The 25194-nt window shown below is 44.3% G+C and overlaps 1 protein-coding gene across 2 annotated transcripts in view; it reads left to right on the forward strand.

The window, feature by feature from the left end:
- LOC106586787 (E3 ubiquitin-protein ligase NEURL1) overlaps positions 1-25194 on the forward strand; it is a 97616-nt gene that overhangs the window by 60076 nt on the left and 12346 nt on the right. For both annotated transcript variants that reach the window (XM_014174440.3, XM_014174449.3), the window contains exon 4: positions 19656-20366. In XM_014174440.3, coding sequence (XP_014029915.1) covers positions 19656-20366 — 711 coding nt within the window. The remainder of the gene's footprint in view (positions 1-19655; positions 20367-25194) is intronic.

Raw genomic sequence — 25194 nt, forward strand, 5'->3', positions numbered from 1 at the left:
ATCACCGAAGTCGAGGATCGGTAGGATGGTCAGTTTTACGAGGGTATGTTTGGCAGCATGAGTGAAGGATGCTTTGTTGCGTTATAGGAAGCCGATTCTAGATTTAGAAAGCTTAATGTGAATCTGAGTTGTATGGCATTGAAGCTCGTCTGGAGGTTAGTTAACACAGTGTCCAAAGAGGGGCCAGAAGTATACAGAATGGTGTCGTCTGCATAGAGGTGGATCAGAGAATTACCAGCAGCAAGTGCAACGTCATTGACGTTTACAGAGAAGAGACCCGGCTCGAGAATTGAACCCTGTGGCACACCTATAGAGACTGCCATAGGTCCGGACAATAGGCCCTCTGATTTGACACACTGAACTCTATCAGAGAAGTAGTTGGTAAACCAGGCGAGGCAATCATTTGAGAAACCAAGGCTGTCGAGTCTGCCAATAAGAATGTGGTGATTGACAGAGTCGAAAGCCTTGGCCAGGACTGAATACGGCTGCACAGTAATGTCTCTTATCAATGGCGGTTATGATGTCGTTTAGGACCTTGAGCGTGGCTGAGGTGCACCAGTGACCAGCTCTAAAACCAGATTGCATAGCAGAGGAGGTACGGTGGGATTCGAAATGGTCGGTAATCTGTTTGTTAACTTGGCTTTCGAAGACCTTAGAAAGACAGGGTAGGATAGACATAGGTCTGTAGCAGTTAGGGTCTAGAGTGTCACCCCTTTTGAAGAGGGGGATGACCGCGGCAGCTTTCCAATCTTTGAGAATCTCAGACGATACGAAAGCTTTTCTAACTGCCTGTGTATATTTGTTCCTAACTTTGGTGTATATTTGTTCCTAATATCACGGGGGCTATTCGATGCTAATGCAGAACGCCACAGGATGTTTTTGTGCTGGTCAAGGACAGACAGGTCTGGAGTGAACCAAGGACTATATCTATTCCTAGTTAAAAATAAATTGAGTGGGGTATGCTTATTTAAGATGGCGAGGAAGGCACTTTTAAAGAATAGCCAGGCATCATCTACTGATGGGATGAGGTCAATGTCATTCCAGGATACCCCGGCCAGGTCGATTAGAAAGGCCTGCTCGCAGAAGTTTTTTAGGGAGTGTTTGACAGTGATGAGGGGTGGTCGTTTGGTCGCAGACCCATTACAGATGCAGGCAATGAGGCAGTGATCGCTGAGATCTTGATTGAAAACAGCAGAGGTGTATTTGGAGGGCGAGTTAGTTAGGATGACATCTATGAGGGTGCCTGTGTTTACGGATTTGGGGTGGTACCTGGTAGGTTCATTGTTAATTTGTGTGAGATTGAGGGCATCAATCTTAGATTGTAGGATGGCCGGGGTGTTAAGCATGTCCCAGTTTAGGTCACCTAGTAGCACGAGCTCAGAAGATAGATGGGGGGCAATCAATTCACATATGATATCGAGGGCACAGCTGGGGGCAGAGGGAGGTCTATAGCAAGCGGCAACAGTGAGAGACTTGTTTCTGGAAAGGTGAATTTTTAGAAGTTGAAGCTCGAATTGTTTGGGTACAGACTTGGATAGTAATACAGAACTCTGCAGGCTATCTTTGCAGTAGATTGCAACACTGCCCCCTTTGGCAGTTCTATCTTGGCGGAAAATGTTATAGTTAGCGATGGAGATTTCGGGGGGTTTTGGTGGTTTTCCTAAGCCAGGATTCAGACACGGCTAAGACATCCGGGTTGGCAGAGTGTGCTAAAGCAGTGAGTAAAACAAACTTAGGGAGTAGGCTTCTAATGTTAACATGCATGAAACTAAGGCTTTTTACGGTTACAGAAGTCAACAAATGAGAGCACCTGGGGAGTGGGAGTGGAGCTAGGCACTGCAGGACCTGGATTAACCTCCACATCACCAGAGGAACAGAGGAGAAGTAGGATAAGGGTACGGCTAAAGGCTATACGAACTGGCCGTCTAGCACGCTCGGAACAGAGAGTAAAAGGAGCAGGTTTCTGGGCACGATAGCATAGATTCAAGGCATAGTGTACAGACAAAGGTAAGGTAGGATGTGAGTACATTGGAGGTAAACCAAGGCATTGAGTAATGATGAGAGAGATATAGTCTCTAGAGATGTTTAAACCAGGTGATGTCATCGCATATGTAGGAGGTGGAACAACATGGTTGGTTAAGGCATATTGAGCAGGGCTAGAGGCTCTACAGTGAAATAAGACAGTAATCACTAACCCTGACAGTAATGGACGAGGCATATTGATATTAGAGAGAGGCATGCGTAGCCAAGTGAACATATGGGTCCAGTGAGTGGTTGGGCTGACTGGGGACATGGCGATTCAGACAGTTAGCAGGCCGATGCTAACAAGCTAACAGTTAGTAGCCGGGGCTAAACAAGCTAGCAGTTAGCAGACCGGGGCTGGCAAGCAAGCAGTTAGCAGACCGGGGCTGGCAAGCAAGCAGTTAGCAGACCGGGTTAGCAAGCAAGCAGTTGGCAGACCGAGGCTAGCAGTTAGCAGACCGGGGCAGGCAAGCTAGCAGTTAGCAGACCAGGGCAAGCAAGCTAGCTGTTAACAGCAAGTTAGCCTTTGGGGACGTCGCGATGGGGGTAAGTCTGTTTTTGCCTCTTCGTGCAGTGACATTGATAGACCAGTCGTGGAATTAGTAGGGTTCCAAGTAGCTCTAGGTAGCTAGTAGGCCGCGGTTAGCAGAATGGGCCTTCAGCGGACGTCGCGCCTGAGGGGCCTGTTGGAATCCTCTGGCAGATTATGTCGGTATTCCAGTCATAGAGGATTGGTGGGGTTCCGTGCCCCGTACCGGCAGTAGAAGGGGTCCGGATATTGTAGCCCAGGAGTGGGCTTCGGTGGTAGCACAGGAGCCCTGGCCGGACTAGCTTCAGGCTAATTGGTGCTTGCTCCGGGATGGAAACGCTAGCCAGGAGTAGTCACCCGGGATTGCAGTTAGCTAGTTGTGAAGATCCAGATGAAAATGTTTGCGCTAGGAATCCGGGGATATGGGGATTTTTAAAAATAATAATAATAGGTCCGTTATGCTCTGGTTTGAGTCATGTTGTTCGAACTGGCGAGAGCTTTCTGAGCTAAAGGTTAGCCGATGACCGCTAGCAATGGTTTGCTGACTGATAGCTGGTAGGTAGTTAGCTGGCTAGCTTGAGGGATTCCAGATCCGAAGTAAATAGAAATACTTTAGAAGAAAACAGATCCACGCCACATTGGGTGTGGCGGGTTGCAGGAGAGTATTTAGAAGTTGAGGTTTAGGAAAATATTTTTTAAAGATATGCAAAGAAAAAGATGTAAAAAGATATATACAAGGGACACGACAGGACAAAGACAAAGACGTCTGACTGCTACGCCATCTTGGATTAAGTGCAGAGGGTGCTTAGCTTAGGTGCACTACTTTTCATGGTTTCGTTACACAATCATGGTGTATTGAGACTTCTACTTTTACAGTGTAGGTAGGAACTGATTTACGGTTTCAGGCCTTTAAAGCTACAATATGTAACTTTTTGGGCGACTCAACCAAATTCACATAGAAAGAGTTATATATCTTTCATTCCCTTTGAAAGCAAGTCTAAGAAGCTGTAGATCTGTTCTATGTGTGCTATTTCTATGCTTCCCGTTCTGAAGTTTCGTATTTGGGTCTTTTTAGGTTTTGTACACCTGCTTCGAACAGCTGAATAGACAATATTTTGGGTTATGGAAAATATATTTCACAGCGGTGTAGATGGTACAATGATTCTCTACACAATGACTGCTTGTTTTGTCACATAAACTGAAATTAGGCAAACTATTAGAATTTTAGCAACCAGGAAATGCCGATTTCTGCGTAGTGCATCTTCAACTGGGCAAATGCAATATCAAATCAAATGTATTTGTCACATACACATGGTTAGCAGATGTTAATGCAAGTGTAGTGAAATGCTTGTGCTTCTAGTTCCGACCATGCAGTAATATCTAACAAGTAATATAACCTAACAATTTCACAACAACCTCCTTATACACACAAGTGTAAAGGAATGTATACGAATATGTACATAAAAATATATAAATGAGTGATGGCCGAACGGCATAGGCAAGATGCAGTAGATGGTAAGAGTACAGTATATACATATGAGATGAGTAATGTAGGGTATGAAAACATTATATAAAGTGGCATTGTTTAAAGTGGCTAGTGATACATTTAATTACATCAAGATGGCAAGATGCAGTAGATGGTATAGCGTACAGTATATACATATGGGATGAGTAATGTAGGGTATGTAAACATTATATAAAGTGGCTACTAATGAATTGATTATATCAAATTTTCCATTATTAAAGTGGCTGGAGTTGAGTCAGTATGTTGGCAGCAGCCACTCAATGTTAGTGATGGCTGTTTAACAGTCTGATGGCCTTGAGATAGAAGCTGTTTTTCAGTCTCTCGGTCCCTGCTTTGATGCATCTGTACAGGCAGTGGCTCGGGTGGTTGTTGTCCTTGATGATCTTTTTGGCCTTCCTGTGACATCGGGTGGTGTAGGTGTCCTTGAGAGCAGGTAGTTTGCACCCGGTGATGCGTTGTGCAGACCTCACTACCCTCCGGAGAGCCTTCCGGTTATGGGCGGAGCAGCTGCCGTACCAGGCGGTGATACAGCCCGACAGGATGCTCTCGATTGTGCATCTGTAAAAGTTTGTGAGTGTTTTTGTTGACAAGCCGAATTTCTTCAGCCTCCTGAGGTTGAAGAGGCGCTGCTGCGCCTTCTTCACCACGCTGTCTGTGTGGGTGGACCATTTCAGTTTGTCCGTGATGTGTACGCCGAGGAACTCAAAACTCTCCACCCTCTCCATATCTTCTGGGTTGGGGCAGAATAATGAGCCTGATGTCCCTCAGAGGCTTTACATCCAGCAGGGTAAAAAGGTTGTTTCATAAATATAAATGCTTCATGGCTGTCTGTCACATACCGTTCACGTGTGCAATGTTCATGCATGTACAGGCGCAGAGGCATACAAGTATGAACACACACACACATAGGTCCATAGAACTGGGGTAGAGAGGTTGAGGAGTTCCAGCTGCTGTTTTGAAGACAGGGGGGCCAGGCTGTGCTGAGGAGGTCACAGTGGAACCTTAATCAGAGTGGGGGCCCAAAGTGACGCCTCTGAAAATGAAGCAGGGAGACTGACTTCAAAACACCATGTGACAGTTAGAGACCTTTAGGTTCTTCTAACTGTAACAATGTTCAATGACTCTGTCTCATACACACAGACTGTTCAGTTGTTGTCTTAGGGAATTTACTAAACCGGATGAGTAGTTTGCCACCGCCCCTGAGCTTAAGTACAGTCTTTCACTATGCTTCAACATAAACACAGTGTATGAATTATAGAATTCCTCAATGTAACATAGTATAAACACACTGTATGGATTATAGAACATCTCAAAGTAACACAACATGAATATACTACATGAATTATAGAATATCTCAAAGTAACACAGTTGTCAATGATCTCAACGATTGACAGGTCAGCCTAACCTTCTTTTTCTTTGTCTCTCTCTCTGTCTCCGTCTCTCTTTCTCCATCTCGCTCTCTCTCTCTATCTGTCTTTCTCTCTCTCTCTGTCTCTCTTTCTCCATCTCTCTCTCTCTCTGATAGAAAATCAGAAGGTAGTAAACGTTTCAAAGGAAGGGAACATTCTGTTACTTTTCAAATGGCCCTGAAAACATTGTCAAAGTGTGTGTGTGTGTTTTCAAAGAATACTCTATGACATTCAAAAGCCGAGCTTTTCTGCTCCTTGACCTGTTTAAAAGGTTTTGAATACAAATAGATTTTACTTTCTCACATTTTGGCTCAATGTATTGTTTATACTGTAGGGCAAAACACCAGTGATTGCGGAATGTGCTCTTTTCTATAGATGTCGGTAGGGGCAACAGTGAAAAAGAGCCCAATGTTTTGACACGGGGGAACACAAGCTGTGAAGCTTGATGGATGAGGTTGTGAGAAAAATGGGTGCTTTTGTTTATGTCTTTCGCGAATGTGTCAGAGAAATGTCACTCATCTCTAACAAGGTGTCACAAGGTCTATAAGGTTGTCCGAACCTTGTAGAGAGTGTGTGTGTGTGTGTGTGTGTGTGTGTGTGTGTGTGTGTGTGTGTGTGTGTGTGTGTGTGTGTGTGTGTGTGTGTGTGTGTGTGTGTGTGTGTGTGTGTGTGTGTGTCTGCCAGGTCTGATACGGAAACATATTAAAATCTGTTGTCTGGTTGGCAGCAGGTTAGAAACCTGACGTCTCTTCATGGTCATACAGTACCTTTCACATATGATTTGTTGTGCAGAGGTATCAAATCAAATTTGATTGGTCACATACACGTGTTTAGCAGATGTTATTGCGGGTGTAGCGAAATGCTTGTGATATATACAGTTGAAGTCGGAGGTTTACATACACCTTAGCCAAATACATTTAAACACAGTTTTTCACAATTCCTGACATTCAATCCTAGTAAAAATTGTCTGTCTTAGGTGAGTTAGGATTACAACTTTATTTGAAGAATGTGAAATGTCAGAATTATAGTAGAGAGAGAGAATGATTTATTTCAGCTTTTATTTGTTTCATCACATTCCCAGCGGGTCAGAAGTTTACATACACTCAATTAGTATTTGGTAGCATTGCCTTTAAATTGTTTAACTTTGGTAAAACGTTTCAGGTAGCCTTCCACAAGCTTCCCACAATAAGGGGTGAATCTTGTCCCATTCCTCCTGACAGAGCTGGTGTAACTGAGTCAGGTTTGTAGGCCTCCTTGCTTGCACACGCTTTTTCAGTTCTGCACACACATTTTCTAAAGGATTGAGGTCAGGGCTTTGTGATGGCCTCTCCAATACCTTGACTTTGTTGTCCTTAAGCCATTTTGCCACAACTTTGGAAGTATGCTTGGGGTCATTGTCCATTTGGAAGACCCATTCGCGACCAAGCTTTAACTTCCTGACTGATGTCTTGAGATGTTGCTTCAATATATCCACATTATTGTCCTCCCTCATGATGCTATCTATTTTGTGAAGTGCACCAGTCCCTCCTGCAGCAAAGTCCCCCCACAACATGGTGCTGCCACCCCCGTGCTTCACGGTTGGCATGGTGTTCTTTGGCTTGCAAGCCTCCCCCTTTTTCCTCCAAACATAACGATGGTCATTATGGCCAAAGTTCTATTTTTCTTTCATCAGACCAGAGGACATTTCTCCCCATGTGCAGTTGCAAACCGTAGTCTGGCTTTTTTATGACGGTTTTGGAGCAGTGACTTCTTCCTTGCTGAGCGGCCTTTCAGGTTATGTCGATATAGGACTCATTTTACTGTGGATATAGATACTTTTGTACTTGTTTCCTCCAGCATCTTTGCATGGACCTTTGCTGTTGTTCTGGGATGGATTTGCACTTTTAGCACCAAAGTACGTTGATCTCTAGGAGAGAACGCATCTCCTTCCTGAGCGGTATGATGGCTGCGTGGTCCCATGGTGTTTATACTTGTACTATTGTTTGTACAGATGAACGTGGTACCTTCAGCTGTTTGGAAATTGCTCCCAAGGATGAACCAGACTTGTGGAGGTCTACAATTGTTTTCTGAGTTCTTGGCTGATTTCTTTTGATTTTCCCATGATGTCAAGCAAAGGGGCACTGTGTTTGAAGGTAGGCCTTGAAATACATCCACAGGTACACCTCCAATTGACTCAAATGATGTCAATTAGCCTATCAGAAGCTTCTAAAGCCATGACATAATTTTCTGGAATTTCCCAAGCTGTTTAAAGGCACAGTCAACTTAGTGTATGTAAACTTCTGACCCACTGGAATTGTGATACAGTGAATTATAAGTGAATAAATCTATCTGTAAACAATTGTTGGAAAAATGACTTGTGTCATGCACAAAGTAGATGTCCTAACCGACTTGCCAAAACTATAGTTTGTTAGCAAGAAATTTGTGGATTGGTTGAAAAACAAGTTTTAATGACTCCAACCTAAGTGTATGTAAACTACCGACTTCAACTGTAAACCTGTCCTTATCTATAAATCCAATAAGACAGAACTTTTATATACAGTACAGATCATTTCAGCCATCACAGACAAGCAGAGAGGCTCTTGCAGTGTAGTTGACTGTGTCCCTGTTTGGAGTTAACACAGTTTAAACCTTTGTGACCAGCTGTAGAGAATTACTCTATTAACGTAATTATTAATGACATATGAGATCTGGATGGAACCAGTCTGCTTGGGCTGGGTTTTGCTGGCTAGTACCAAGATGCATATGTGATATGTCGTGGTGCAGCTGTGTAGTGGCACAAACTAATGATTAGAAGGAGAGCTGGTGGGAGGGAGGGAGTGAGAGACGGAGAGAAGAAGGAACAGAGAATGATGGGATGAGTGAAAAAGTGGGAGTGAGGGAGAAAGTGAGAGAGAGGGAGAAGGAAAGAAGGGGCGGAAGCTAGAGAGAGAATTTATGAGTGGGAGAAGAGAGGCATTAGCATAGAAGAACATTCATCAAAGCAAGCTAATTCACTATTTTGCTTTACTCTCACTGCAAACTCACAATGTTTTCTCACTTACTTTTACCCTAAGGATACTGAGAGAGTAACTACCGAGAGATGTAGGATCTTAATTTGAGACAATTTGCTACAGCAGGAAAATAATCCTGCAGCAACAGGAAATGTGAATTATTATGCAGATTATAATGAATGGACATTTCTGTAGGGGTTGATACATTTTTCGTTAGAGGAAATCAAGTCTGAAATTTGTAAGTGTAAATTACAAACTTCAGAAACCTTTTTAAACCTCAAATACACTACAGGTTTTACATTTCAGGAACGTTCTCCTGCAACAGGGTGATCAAATTAAGATCCTACATCTGTATATAAACTAATGACGATTCTAATGGCAACAAGAAAAGATTTACAACTGCTGAGAGGTCGGCCAAGTTTGAAACGCAAAAATAGATGACACGTGTCACTGGAGTAAGGACTTTCTAAAGGAATATCTGCAATATGTCCTCAGCCTCTTAACCGATGAAAAATATCTCCTATTATTGTTATTATCAAGATATTGCACAGAGAAGATGGATACTGAAGTAGAGCTTATTGGACCCTTGGTTCCTTGCCATGTTTTGGACCTATCGTCCGCTATGTTCTCGGTCCAATCTTATGACTGCGGTAATATGAAGTCATTTGGAACACTAGAAGTCATTGAGGGACGTTATCCAAACGTTATCCAAAACCATAGACACAGACCACGGAGGTTACTGGTTACGGTCCACTGAGGGGAAAACACAGTCCTGTCGGTAAAATGGTTATTTGATTAGTTTAGTGTTTTGACTGGCATTGAGGTTTGACTTGGCCGAACTGTCTAATTCCTAGCTAATACTGTAGGTGCACTTATAAGTCCCCTGGTCAAATCAGAAGATCCAAGCATAATACGTTTAGGATAAGTTATGTTGTAACTTTGTGGTTTTATGCGTTCAAACTAGATATGTATTGTAGAAAGAGCAGTTTGAATGTCACAACGGTCTCCACATTCAAAATACTAGTTAATTGTCTGGCTGTGGTTATGGACGTAAATGTCAAATGTACTGTAGAAGTCAAGGTCATTGTTTGGTCAGTGGTTTGGATAGACAGAGAAAAAAGATTCTGTATGGTTTGGCAGTGAAACCAATTTGAGATTATGTTGACTGAGTTTAATACTAATTTCCTATTTTATAGGACATTTTGAAGTAGATTAAACCCACTGGGCAAAAACTGGTTGAATCCATGTTGTTTCCACGTCATTTCAACAAAATAATTCAATGTGCTGAGGTTGAATCAACTTGGAAAACTGATTGGATTTGAAAAAAAGTCGTCAACGTAAAGGAATGTTGTCCTTTTTTTTCACCCAACCTTTAACCTAAATCCAATAACATGGTGAAATGTTTTGTTGTTTTCACGTTGAATTCACATTAGTTACATCTCAACCAAATGTAAATCCAAACTAGATGTTGATCTGGTCGTCTGTGCCCAGTGGGAAGACACCAGAGGTGTAATGCCAAGATTTATGTTGTCCTTCCTGACGTTGTACTTCATGTCTTTCACGTCCTAAAATGGACACTGTACAATGGACTACCCCCTATTATGAAGTGTGGGAAACAACACAATTTATATAGCCCTGTCTAAACATATAGGTGATGCATAGAAGATTGCAAGACAATACATTCAATCTGAGTCAAAGGCAGTCCCTTACATTGGCTGGAATTAATTCCCCCCTTTTGACCCAATAAATGATTAGCCAAATAACAGCTCTGTCCCCACCACAGTCCAGACCTGGGTTCAAATACTACTCAAAATAACTTCAAATACTTTATCTGTGCTTAATTGAGTTTGACTGGCTTAATGGAACCAACAGAATAGCCTCAAAACTGCAAACACTGCCCATCTTGCACTCCAGGCAGTTAGAGCAAACACTCAAAAGTATTTGAAGAATTGTAAATAGTACTTGAACCCAGACCTGCCACGGTCTGGTTGGAACAGTCGAGCAGCAGGAAAACTGACTGAGAGGGGCTTTAATATAAGAACCTTATGATGGAGTTATTCATGTATTAATGCTTAGGCCCCGACCACTGATTGGTTAAGAGATGCTGCACATGCTGAATTTTGCCGATGACCTAAGGGACCGGGGCTTCTGGGGCTTTTGTGACTTATGGAGAGCATTTGTGCCTGGGCTTTTGTTTTGGAGCCATGTGGCGTGTGTCGCCTCCCAAATGGCTGTTGATCTTTCCAGCCTGGGGGATCGAAATCGACCTGCCGGCGAGGGGAGGGAGCGACTGGCCCAAAGCCAGGGAGTATCAGGGTATACGGCACCATCCCAAACATCCCTCAAACCCTCCCTCGCTGCCTCTCTCTCTCTCTCTCTCTCCACTTCATCTCTTTTCTCTCTCTCTTTCTATCCACGCACTCACTGTATCCTTCTCTCTTTCTCTCTCACTCAATCACTCTCTCTCTTTCTATCCCTCTCACACACACTATCCTTCTTTACCTCTCTCACCCACCTCTCTCTTTTTCCAACTCTCTCTCTCCACCTCTCTCCATCCCTCTTTATCTCTCTATCACTTAGTCTCTCCTGGGAACCATCTCAAAACATGAGCACTCTCCTCCCCATCCCTCCGCGTCTCTCCCCATCCATCCCCGCCCGTCTCAGCTGTGCAGCTCTACTTCTAAAAGAACACAGCTGTGAGCTTCTCTCCTTCCTCCCTACTCCACTTCTCCTCTCCTCCTTTCAGTCCCGTCCCAATCCTCCACTCCCATCAGTCTCTCACATCTTATGAATCCCTGAGAGTTTGTAAATAAAGCCAAGCTCTGAGAGAGAGAGCACGAGAGAGAGCGAAGCCAGATGTATAACTGTGCAAATCCTCCCTCTCACAGGGAGAGCCACAACGTTGGCTCTCGAACCCTGGCACGTTCGCTCTGCTAAACCCACGTAAAAAATACTACAGTTGACTATAGAACACTATAATACTTACTATAGAGTTATGTAGTAAACTGTAGTATACTGTAGAATACTATACTACACACTGTAGAATCCCTCTATCATGTGTAGTACTTACTATAGAATGTTGTAGTATAGTGTAGAATACTATAGTAAATACAACAGTATTATCTGCAAGAAAAACACTGTAGTAAATACTACAGAAATGTCCACAAAAACACTACAGTCTGCAAAAACACTACACTTTTTAAACTATACTAAATACTACAGTATTTAATTTGCATATACCCTGCCCATTCCCCTTCCCCATATTGCAATATATGCCACCCATAAGTAAGAAACCTACATGCCACATAAATACCATATATTGTGTTCCCTACAGGTTATAGAAAATGTCCTCTTAGTATTTCTCCAGTAGGTTTCCTCAAGGAGAAAGCCTCCACTTATATGTCAAAGATAAAAAAAAACAAGAACACTATAGTAAAAACTACAGTAATGTCCCCAAAAACACTACAGTATACTACAGTCCACAAAATAACTACAATAAATACTACAGTATACTACAATCCGTCAAAACACTACATTAATTACTATAGTATATACTACAGTTATTTTACTACAGTATTTATACTATAGTTACCTGTAAATACTACTGTATACTACAGTAAATACTATAGTATTTATTCATGTGGAAAGCTAGCAAAGCCTCTAAGCCAGCCAGCCTATCCCTCTCCTTCTTCTCCCTCTCCTCCCTCCTCTTCCCCGCACACACACAGCATTAGTAGCCTGCTAGCTTCATTGCCAATCTCAATCAAATTCTCAGAGAAAGAGCCCAAACACCCCCCTCCACTCCTCCATTTTGTTTATTTGTTGGTTTAGCCCAACAGGTGCTGCATTTAGTTCTCAATTAAATGTGTTTGGATTTTAAATACGTTTTTTTCTCTCTCTCCTTGTGTATTGACTACAGCTGCCTCGCTCTGTGTCTCCATCACAGTTAGTTTCCTTAACAGGGTTAGATTGGGATGGTGTGTGTGTGTGTGTGTGTGTGTGTGTGTGTGTGTGTGTGTGTGTGTGTGTGTGTGTGTGTGTGTGTGTGTGTGTGTGTGTGTGTGTGTGTGTGTGTGTGTCAGGGAGAGGCCTTAGTGCCTACTTTGTTTGAAGCTTCTTTCAGAGAGATGCAATTGCAAATCTGTGCCCTCGGCCAATCGGCCAATGAGAACGAACATCTGTGGGCAGCCTATCTGAAAAGGACCAATGGGGACAAAGGGGTTTGTCTCTAGCTTAAAGAGCAGGTGCACCATGATGAGTGGGCAGCAGCTGGTGCAGTTCCACGCATACACTCACACATACACAAACTTACACACACGCACGCACAAACACACACAAACACACACAAACACACACTCCACTTTTTCAGCATAGGCACAGCATCCTTCACTCTTTTATCTTCCCTCTCATATTCTCCTCCCTCTCTCCGTCTCAATAGGGGCACAAGGTAAACATGGACTGCCATTTAGAACTGGTCTACAGAGACCTCCTTTCATGAAGAATTGGGCTAAAGCCTAACATCTTGAAACTGTGTTCATGAATGTCAACATTCAGCTCGGCAGAAAAAAAGAATCATTGTCGAATCTCATAGTACATCTTCATGATGGTTGCTGTATTTGTTATACTGTAAGACTAGCTCTTGTCCGCGGCCCTAGCAAGTTCCTCGACTAACACATTTTTACCCTAAGTAGAGGAACGTGCGAACGCCCTGGACCAGAGCTAGTGTAAGACCAGATCATGCACCAAATTCTGCATTCAGTGGAGACTGTTGACTCACAGAGTGATTCAAACCAGGAGAGATGGTACGCAGTAGACACACTATGTACCATCACTGAACTTAACAGGAAGCTACAGTACAAGCAGTACATTCTGCTGAGTGTTAGTGAGTGTGTGGAAACAAAGAGCATGAGAGAGAGAAAGAGGGAGAGAGAGAGAGAGCAAGAAAGCGAGAGAGGGAGAGAGCGAAAGAGAGAGAGAGAGAGAGAGAGAGAGAGAGAGAGAGAAAGAGAGAGAGAGAGCAAGAAAGCGAGAGAGAGAGAGAATTAATAGGAGGGCTGCTCCCCTCTTCTCAGCATTCCTAATCTGACATTGTCACAACTCCTCTCCTCCTATCCCACCCTCTCCTTTCACATCCCTCCGTCTCTTGTCCTCAATCCTGTTATCCCCTGAGTCATGTCATCATTATGCCCTCCTCCCAAACTCCATTCCTCCGTGCCTCCCTCGTGTCCCTGGGTTCCTCAGCTATTCCTCGTCGTGCCAAACGTCTATCCCCAACCCTAATCCAATTTAGGACAGAGCTCTGCAGTAATGAAAGAAAGCCACACGCCACTCTCGGCTCCGTTTGATGATGTCATGTTGTCATTCTCAAAGACCCTGGTGATTTGATTTGAGTGAGCCTAGAGCAGGGATGGGCAACTTTGATGGGGGTGGGGCCACAAAATAACAGAACTCATCATGAGGGGTCGTAGCCACACATCCACCCCCCGCCAGAAAAAAGTTAGTGACAGCAAAGAGAAATAAATTACGTTTTAACATTTCCTGTTGCCGTTGTAAAGCAAGTTTGCTTAAATGTTACACTGTTTTCCATGAGGCGGAGAGAAGATTTAGCAATTTTATAACTAATTTCCTGAAATTCTACACATTTTGTCATAGGGTGGAGGCAAATGTTTGCAGTTTTTAATATGATATCTGATAATCAATGGGCCCCACCCCAGTCAGTAATTCGATCATACTTACTACAAATTTAGATAGCTGACCGTTCATTTATCAATCTAAAAAATGTTTTGCTGACGTGGACTAATTTAGTGACTGCTGATTCACAACCACATTTCTAAATTGCACCTTTTGTGTTCTACTATTCTAACTCATTATGGGGTAGTGTGTGTAGATTGGTGAAGGAAAAAAACGATTTAATCAATCATTCAATCAAATGTATTTATAAAGCCCTTTTTACATTAGCAGATGTCACAAAGTGCTGTACAGAAACCCAGCCTAAAACCCCAAACAGCAAGCAATGCAGATGTAGAAGCACGGTGGCTAGGAAAAACTCCCTAGAAAGGCAGGAACCTAGGAATAAACCTAGAGAGGAAACAGGCTCTGAGCGGTGGCCAGTCCTCTTCTGGCTGTGCCGGGTGGAGATTATAAGAGTACATGGCCATTTAAGGCCAGATTGTTCAAACGTTCATAAATGACCAGCAGGGTCAAATAATAATCACAGTGATTGTACAGGGTGCAACAGGTCAGCACCTCAAGAGTAAATGTCAGTTGGCTTTTCATAGCCGAGCATTCAGAGGTCGAGACAGCAGGTGCGGTAGAGAGAGAGAGAGCGAGTCGAAAACAGCAGGACCGGGACAAGGTAGCACGTCTGGTGAACAGGTCAGGGTTCCATAGCCGCAAGCAGAACAATTGAAACTGGAGCAGTAGCACGACCAGGTGGACTGGGGACAACAAGGAGTAATCAGGCCAGGTAGTCCTGAGGCATGATCCTAGGGCTCAGGTCCTCCGGGAGGGGAGAGAGAAGGAGAGAGAGAGAGAATTAGAGGGAGCATACTTACATTCATACAGGACACAAGATAAGACAGGAGAATTACACCAGAGATAACAACCTGACCCTAGCCCCCCGGCACATAGACTATTGCAGCATAGTTACTGAAGACTGAGACGGGGACACGTGGCCTGGCTGTCTGACGATACCCCCGGACAGGGCCAACCAGGCACGATATAACCCCACCCACTTTGCCAAAGCACAGCCCCCACACCACTAGAGGGATATCAACAGACCACCAACTTACTACCATGAGACAAGGCTGAGTATAGCCCACAAAGATCTCCTCCACCGCACGAGCCTGAGGGGCGCAAAACCAGACAGGAAGATCACGTCTGTGACTCAACCCACTCAAGTGACGTACCCCTCTTAGGGACGGCATGGAATAGGGTCAGAGGCAGAGAATCCCAGTGGAGAGAGGGGAGCCGGCCAGGCAGAGACAGCAAGGGCAGTTCGTCGCTCCAGTGCCTTGCCGTTCACCTTCGCACCCCGGGGCCAGACTTCACTCAATCATAGGACCTACTGAAGAGATGAGTCTTCAGTAAAGACTTTAAGGTCGAGACCGAGTCTGCGTCTCTCGCATGGATAGGCAAATCATTCCAGAAATATTTATATCTATAGGAGAAAGCCCTACATCCAGCTGTTTGTTTAGAAATTCTAGGGACAGTAAGGAGGTCTGCGTCTTGTGACCGTAGCGTACGTGTATGTATGTACGGTTGGACCAAATCGGAGAGATAGGTAGGAGTGTCGTTTCTCTTTGCTTATTTGAACTGATCTTGACATAATATGGACTTGATTTTTTGTCAAATATGTCTATCTTCTGTATACCAACCCTACCTTGTCACAACACAACTGATTGGCTCAAACGCATTAAGAAGGAAAGAAATTCCACAAATTAGCTTTTAACAAGGCACACCTGTTAATTGAAATGCATTCCAGGTGACTACCTCATGAAACTAGTTGAGAGAATGCCAAGAGTGTGCAAAGCTGTCATCAAGGCAAAGGGTGGCTACTTTGAAGAATCTCAAATATAATATTTTTGGTTACTACATGATTCCATATGTGTTATTTCATAGTTGTGATGTCTTCACTATTCCACAATGTAGAAAATAGTAAAAATAAAGAAAAATCCTTGAATGAGTAGGTGTGTCCAAACTTTTGACTGGTACTGTATATTTCTTTATTTTTGGTCTGCGGGCCCCAGGTGCCCATCCCTGGTCTAGAGAGTGAGAGTTCGTCCAGCATTGGAATCAGGGCTGGCATTGGGGATGTTAGAAGTTAGTATGCCTGAGCTACACACATGCGATCACGCACACATACTCCCACCGCCAAGGGAGTATCCCTTTCCTTCCCCAATCATTTGGCTTAAGTATGTTGCCAAGTGCTTTGTCTCCTCACCTCGTTAGGAAATACTTAATTGAAGGGTAGCCCCTCTGCGTTCGACTGTTTGGGAAATGAAAAGTTTTATGAAATAGAAATGGATTTTGATAATTTTCTTCATTTACATTAGCTTGTCTGCGGCATCCACTAAGGGCTTGGACGCTACAGTAGGAGAGGATAGAGGAAGTGGGAAGCATCAGATTGAATAAAAAGCTAGCGGTAGTCATCTCTCTCTCTGCTAGGCTCGGGCGCTAACAGTGCTTACTGCACTGTGTGCTTTTTGGGCTGTTAGTTTAACGATTAAAGTCCCTTAGTCCCGTGAAACATTAATACAGTCAGTTTCCAGAGCCGTCTGTGCATTAGCTGCTAATGCTAATTGACACTTGACATGACTTGGAGGAAACTGGGCTGCCATCTTGGATTTAAAGGCGGGAACTTGTCAAAGGGATGGCAGTTGGAGGATGATCGACGTTGAATCAGCACTACTAAACGGAGGATAACACACTGTAAGGTGTCTTTGTTCTCTGGTCTTTTGATAGACTAAATGAGCACCTATAACCCTAATTATGTAATCCGTCAATCCCGCACAGTATAGTATGTAAAGGTAGCAAGTGTGGCTCAGTTGGTAGAGTGTGGCGCTTGCAACGCCAGGGTTATCGGTTCGATTCCCATGGGGGAAAAGTGTGAAAACGTATGCATTCACTACTGTACGTCACTTAGGATAAGAGCTCTTGCTGAAATGTAAAATTAGTATAGGAAGTCAGTTGTTGCCTTTCAGTAGGCCACTGAAATATTCCCTTACAGTGCTTCTTTGAAATGATTTAGTGAGGTTTGATTGAATGATCTGGTATTGGGTAAGAGTTAGAGCTGGTTCCTGGATCCTGGTTTGACTCTAACATTTATTGCAGCCAGCACTAAAACAGAAACCTCTCTTTTTCCCTGTACAATCTGGGCATAATCTGGACATAATCTTCTTAGTGAACAACAAGAAAGACGAAGCTCTGATAATCTAGCCGGCTTGGTCAGCCTGACAGGTCGCAACCGGTTCTCAATTAGAATCTCCTCACCACATTTGACAGCATAGGTTCTCTGGCTGTTAAATGTCATACCGTTCATCACAGTGAAGTGGACAAGGAATGTACACCAAAATGCTGAATAGCTCACAAATGGACAGCAGTTGGTTTTCTGGCACACATTCAAATACCCTGCATTGCCTTGCCAGGCATTATCATTTGTACGGTGTCCATATTAGGACAAAATACATTTTAATGCTTTCCGAGTGGAAGATAATCCCACTCTGGCCAGGGTCCCTTTCAGCCCTTTCAGATGGGACAGGCTAAGAGATGTTAGATCTCTGTGGTTTCACTGCTGTTATTAGCAGACACACACACACAGACACACACACACACTCAGGCAGGCTGTCTGGCAGGCCTCGTGAGAGTAGTAATTAAGGGGTAAGAGGTTTATCTATGTCCAGAGCTGGCCCTGTCCTTTAAAAGGCTTTCTGGGACAGGCCTCAGAGGGAGCAGTGGGTGAAATGGGCCTGGCTGCAGACTAGACCTCTCCCGGGAGGACTGGTGGATGCTGGCTTTTATCCTCTCTCTCTCTCGCTCTCTCTCTCTTCCTTTCTGTCAGTCTGTCGCTCCCTCGCTCTGAATGATGGGGTCTCCTATCTCAAAAGAGGTGGTCACTCGCTATCATTTTCTGGTGGTCCCGCTTTCTCTCTGTCTCGTTCTCTCGCTCTTTGAGTGATGGGCTCTCTCTCTATCTTCTGCCCTCTCAGAGGAGGTGGTCAACAATGTCATTTTCTTTCTCTTTCCCTCCCCCGCTTACCTTGCTCCCCAATCTCTCTCTCTCTCTCTCTCTCTCTCTCTCTCTCTCTCTCTCTCTCTCTCTCTGTCCATCAACAAAGGTGGTCAGTCTGGTCACTCATTTTCCTTATCCTCTTACTCTGAGCAATGACTGTCCCTCTTCTTTGTCCCTCCCTTCCCCTCTCCCCCTTCCCTCTCTCCCTCCTGCTTCTCTCTCTGTCTGAGTGATGGGGATGTCTCTTCAGGGGTGTAACCCCCCGCCAGGAGTGTAATCATTAGTCGAAACCGTAGCAAACAGTTGCAAACGGAAAACGTTTCGCAACAAAAACGAGAGTTTCTATTTGACAAATTCAGGTACTGTAGGAGCCTCCCCGTTTCCTTCCATTTGCTTCCATTTTGGTTCTGTTTGGCTCCTATTGAATACACCCCAGGGCTAATTCTCCCAACGCTGGGCTGAAGGGGAGTGGGGGGGGTTACACATTTAGAGACCTTATTTTCAGGCAGGCAGCTGCCCAGCAGGGGTGGAGTGGGGATCTTGGAGACTATAAGCAGGGCATTCTCTGTGTGTGTGTGTGTGTGTGTGTGTGTGTGTGTGTGTGTGTGTGTGTGTGTGTGTGTGTGTGTGTGTGTGTGTGTGTGTGTGTGTGTGTGTGTGTGTGTGTGCGTGCGTGCGCGCGCGCGTGCGTGCGTGCGTGCACCACTACTAACCGCCCTACTGTGTGAAGGGGAACATGTGTTGGCAGATATAAATGGCTCACTGTAGAAGGATGATACTGTACTATGGAATGCAGAAGGAGGGAGCTCCACATACACACACACACACACACACATACACACACACTGTCTCACAAACACTAATTTCTTTCCTGGTATCATCCGAGGCTAGTTAATTAAGCACTTTGTCCTCCTCATGTGAAATGAGCTGATTCTGCTCCCTACTGATATTAAAGCACTCAACCAAATCTGTAGTTTTTTCAAATGAATTTCTACATCTTTAAACAAGCTAAATGACACGTTCCTCTGCTGCTGTACCAGCTAATTAGCAATATCCTACATCTCGTACAAGTTTGTAACATCAGCCAATTTCGGCCTTTTCTTTAGTGCTTGGCTTGTGTCTCTCTTCCTTTAATTCTCTCTCTGTTCCTCTGTTTCTCTCTCTTTTCAATTCAAGGAATATTCCAAGGTTGGAAAAACAATACATTGCGACAGAAATGGCTTTATAAACTGTCAAATAATTCTCACACTAACAAATGACAACACAGCAACACGATAGTATTATTATTAGTGGACTCTCCCTCATTTTATCTCTCTTCGTCTCTTTCTTAGATATAATGGTCTCTCTTTATATTTCAACACAATTTACAATGATTATAGAAACTAAAATTGCCTCTCCCTCGCTCTCTCTCTCTCTCTCTCTCTCTCTCTCCCTTCTTCTTTTCTTCCAGAGAGTGAGATCGTGCCTCCCGACTTCCTCCGTCCACGCTCCTTCACCACCGTACGCTCCTCTTCTCTCCGCCGCGAGGCAGATGAATCCCGCCTCTCTGTCAGCCTCTGTGACCTCAACCTGCAGCAAGTGGACGGCTCTGGCCCAGCTCACGCCCACCTCCACCTGGCCCCTCCCTCTTCCTCCTGCCCCATCCCCCAGAACTCCCTCAACACCCAGCAGTCCTCTGTCCTCCCGCACTCCCTCGAAAGCGACCTCCATTTCCACGCCCTCCGCGGTGCCCACATCAAGACGCTCGACGAGCAGACGGTGGCGAGATCCGAGCACGCCAGAGAGGAGCGAACGCTCGTCTTCACTGACCGGCCACTGCGTACCGGCGAGACCGTGTTTATCAAGGTGACCAAGTCGAGCCCAGCTAGGTCGGGATCGCTGTCCTACGGCGTGACATCATGCGACCCCGCTGTGCTGCGCCCTAGCGACCTGCCCTACAACCCGGAGGCGTTAGTCGACCGCAAGGAATTCTGGGCCGTGTGCCGAGTGCCCACGCTGCTCCAGAGCAGTGATATACTGGGCTTCCTGGTCAACCAGGAAGGGGAGGTGATCTTGAGCCACAATGGCACCAACGTGGGGATGCAAGTGTGTGTGGACAACTCCCGGCCCCTGTGGATGTTCTTCGGTCTGCACGGAGCCGTCACTCAACTCAGGATACTGGGTAAGTCAGAATGACTGTTATGTTATACGGGTAACTGCCAAAATAAAGGAAACACTAACCTAACTTGTCTTAATAGGCCGTTGGGCCACCACGCGTGTTTCCTTTAATTTGGCAGTTACGTGTACTTAGAGTACTTCTCTCTACTATTACTTGTATGCTCTGTGTGGGGCCAGGAGTTTTTCCTATTTATGTTACCTGACTAGGGAAAACTCCAGGCCCTAGCTATGGACTGTAGGGGCTAGGGGACTTTTCCTGATCAGGTCCTGGCCTTAAATACTACAGTGTCTACAGTACTGCAGGCCCTAGGAGGATGGAATCTGACATGGTGTACAACGGTATAAACTTTTTCATTTATCCATTTATGATCGATCGTAAGTCAGGGATTTAGGGCCCCGCCCGCATCACAGAGCTCAGAGATGTACACTTATGTCATGTGCTTCAATACAGCGTCTTGACACTGGAAGTCAGATCCAAATGCACTTCTAAAGGTATTGATGGGGAGCAAAGTCGACGCTGTCTCACAACCTGCCACGATAATAACAGGAAGAGAGGGAACAAGTGAAAGGAGGAGTGTGGGAGCCAGACCCTGCAACCTAGCGGCTACAACACGTCTTCTCCTGTCTGTATGATGTGTATGTGTGTGTGTTTGCATGTTCTTGCATGTGTGTGTATGTGCTTGCGACCTACTCACAGCGGGGGAAACATGTCTTCGCTACGGGACACACACTACCTCTCAGCAGTATGCCGAGAGCCCCCATGCTTGATTACACACTCTAAATACAGATAATGAACACGAAGTGGGAAAGATGTGCGGGTGGGCGGGAGGCCGTACGCTTCATTTGCAATATGCCAAACAGACTGTATTTCCGCTGTGGCAGGCAGGTGTGCCTAAAGTAGCTACAACTGTGCTTTTAGACTTTTTTGAGAGGTGAATTGCTGAGCTCTTTATATTTATTTACTTACAGATGTAGGATCTTAGTTTGAGCCAGTTTGCTACGGAGGAAAATAAAGCTGCAGCAACAGTAAATGTGAATTATTATGTGGGTTATACTAAGAAAATCTAGTGAGAAATTTCAAAGTGGAAATTACAAACTTCAGAACCCTTTTTTAAAACTCAAACCTCCTGCAACAGGGTGATCAAATGTAGATCCTACATCTGTAGGCCCGCTATCAAGCCAACTGGTGCACAAGATCCCTCTTTACATAGTCTGTGAAAAGGACAGACAAACGTCAAAACTAAAAAAAACAGCGAATGTTCACTCCTCTATCCTTCTATGACATAATGGCTTTTTTTTATTGAGCCATAATTACATGCAAATGAAAATTTGGCAGAGCGTTTCGGAGATTGGACAAGCGGAAATTAAAAAATGACACATCTTCGTTAGGTGTATCATGTAGAAAGACTGGGGAAGTTGATGGCCTGTCTTATTTTAACAGTCCAATTACGAAGCCACACGACCAAATCAGGCACAACCTCATCAACGTGTCATCATTGTTTTGCTTCTTAGGACGAATCAAGCTCCGGGCTAAATATATCCCTCTTTCCTCTCAGTGAAGTAAAGGAAGAGGAGAGAGGGAGAGGGAGAGAGAGAGAGAGAGAGAGAGAGAGAGAGAGATTTTGCCCACCTGTAAATTGCCCTCATGCTAACACGCTTATTCTCCATGCAGCCATGGAGGTCACAGCAGTTAGCAAGGCATCGACATGCACTCATGCCACCCTGTTAGAACTGGTCTCATTATATTACATTACACAGCCGCCATTTTGGATCTGGTCTGCTCCTTTAGGCACTCTGGTGACACACAGGCAGGTGGCTGACAGCGCGATCAATGAAAACCACATCAATACATTACACTTAGGGCTGCAGCGCACACTACACACTTTCTGAGGCTGGAGTGTGGCTCTGAGGTATTGATAGATAGGGAAACCACAGTGGCATTAAGCCAACAGTCAATACTATGGGCCTACATGAAAACTGCACAGGAAATGCACCCCTATGAGTCTTTTCACCATGTTTTTTTACTAGGAACTCATTAGCTGCACAGGGAGATGGTTATGGTGTTGTGGTTTGTTCTGATCTGTCTGTTGTACTGGTACATTACGCGTGCTTTTAAAAACATTTAGCTAGAGCACTACGGCTACTTTTTCAGGTTTTTTCAAGGAGTTCATGGAAGTTCTCTTGTTGACAACAGAACTGCCTGAACACTGCTGTGTTTCTTTTAGTACGGATCACCTTACGAGGAGTTTACGGCAACATGAAACGAGAGACACTACAATCATTTATCTGAAAAATCTAGGAATTCCTTCTAACCCTGATAGACAGTAAATCACCTTTATGTTCCAATTCTTCAACATTAGGAAGTGTCTTATCTGTTTATGTGATGGCAGGTCTGAATTAGTTTTCTAGGCTTTCAGGTTGACCAGAATTTGGCCCGTGGGGCTGCGTGTACATTTGGGAGTGCTCCTTTAAGCTGGCTTAAGCTGTGTGTGTTGTGAGCTCCCCCAGTGGGGGAGTGCCCTTGGTAGGGTGAGTGAACACTGAAGGTCAAGATTAGGGCTCCTAGCTAGCATGCTCACTAAGAAGCAACAATATGATATTCGGAGAGAATTAATGAACGAATGAATGAATGAATGAATGAATTCATGATTGAACAGTTAACGAATGAATGATTAGGTGTAATGAATGAATGGATGAATGGATAAACAAATGAATAAACGAATTAACAAATGAATGTGAATTATTATGTGGATTAAAATCAATGTTGATTATAATCAACACTACACGTTTTAAATGTGTAAAGCTATCCTGCAACAGAGTGATCAAATGAAGGTCCTACATCTGTAAATGGGGAGGAGGATGGTGTGATAGTGGAGGAGATGTTAGAGGGAGGGAGAGAACAGCAGTAGAGAAATAGGACACTATTACTCTGACCCTCTCCCCATGCATTATAGATTCCATTAGAATGTCAGCTCGTTCACGCTCAAGTGAACAGTCTCGCCCGCCACCCACAGCTACTCCAGCCACTGTAATTCTCTCTTTCTTTCTATCTATCTTTCTTTCTTTCTCCCTCGTTCTTTTCTCCCTCCTTCAGACTGAAACATTGAAACATCCTTGGGTCTGGCATGGTTGGCCGTTTATTCACCTTTCCTGACGTCGCTCTCTCGCTCTCTCTTCCTCGCTCTCCCTCTCTCTCTCTCTCTCTGCCTCCCTCTCTCACCTTCTCTCACTCTCCATGTCTAGTGACTCTGATGTCCTTCTCTTCCCTAGCAGTTACACCCCCCCCCCCCACTGGACTTTAAATGAGCGATAAAGGGCAGCATATGATGTGAGTTAGTATCCAGCGCGGTCTGTGTTTACAGTAAACATGATCTCTCTAGCCTCATACTACTATACACACACACAGAGAGAGAGTGTACAAAACATTAAGGACGCATGCTCTTTCCATGACATAGACTGACCAAGTGAATCCAGGTGAAAGCTATGATCTCTTATTGATGTCACTTGTTAAATCCAGTTCAATCAGTGTAGAGGAAGGGGAGGAGACAGGTTAAATAATATTTTTCAAGCCTTGAGACAATTGAGACATGGATTGTTTATGTGATTGTGTATGTAGGGTGAATGGGCAAGACAAAATATTTAAGTTCCTTTGAACGGGGTGTGGTAGTAGGTGCCAGGCGCACCGGTTTGTGTCAAGAACTGCAACGCTGCTGGGGTTTTCACACTCAGTTTCCCGTGTGTATCAAGAATGGTTCACCATCCAAAGGACATCCAGCCCAACTTGACACAACTGTGAGAAGTATTGGAGTCAACATGGGTCAGCGTCCCTGTGGAACGCTTTCGACACCTTGTTGAGTCCATGCCCCAACGAATTGAGGCTGTTCTGAGGTCAAGGGGGGGTGCAAGTCTATTATGAAAGGGGCCTTAATGTACACGTACACACACACACACACACATATACACACACCGCCCTACAGATACTAACATCTGATAGCAGGGATGTTAAGATGTCAGGGCTATAAACACCTGGATGTTGCAAAACATTTTCCAGCACCAGAGCACTGATAAAATCACTCAATTCATGTCGGGCCAGATAATATCCTGTCTCTCACACACGCCTGCAAGTATGTATAGTGTAGAGAATCATTGTACCATTTAAACCGCTGTGAAGTATCGTTTCCATAAACAAAAATATTGTGTTTTCAGCTGATTGAAACTGGTGTGAGTAATAGATGAAAAAAACGGAAAAAAGCACAGGAAGCATATGTCATCGTTGTGTGTGTAGGTGGCAAGGAAGTCAGGCGCAGGAGAAACCAACTTGGTATAACTGGAGTTGTTTAATCAATAATAAACAAACACGAACTCCAAAACCAACGTACATAAAAATAACATGGGTAAAAATACCCGTAGCTCACCAAATAAAAAATACACGAAACCAATAACAAACAAAACAATCTCAGACAAGGACATGAGGGAAAACAGAGGGTTAAATACACAACTTGTAATGAATGGGATTGGAACCAGGTGTGTAGGAAAACAAGACAAAACCAATGGAAAATGAAAAATGGATCAGTGATGGCTAGAAAGACCGGTGACGTCGATCGCCGAGCACCACCCGAACAAGGAGGGGCATCGACTTCGGTAGAAGTCGTGACAGCATAGAAATATCACACATAGAACTGATCTACCACATCTGATCTACTGCTTGTTTTCAATGAGAATGACAGATCTATAACTCACATTTCTATGTGAATTTGGTCAGGTCGCCCGAAAAGTTACATATTACAGCTTTAACTATATATACAGTATATACTAACCTATATATAGATTTG

This window comes from Salmo salar, chromosome 02 (assembly GCF_965601325.2).
Source record: "Salmo salar chromosome 02, fSalSal1, whole genome shotgun sequence".
Lineage (NCBI taxonomy): Eukaryota > Metazoa > Chordata > Actinopteri > Salmoniformes > Salmonidae > Salmo > Salmo salar.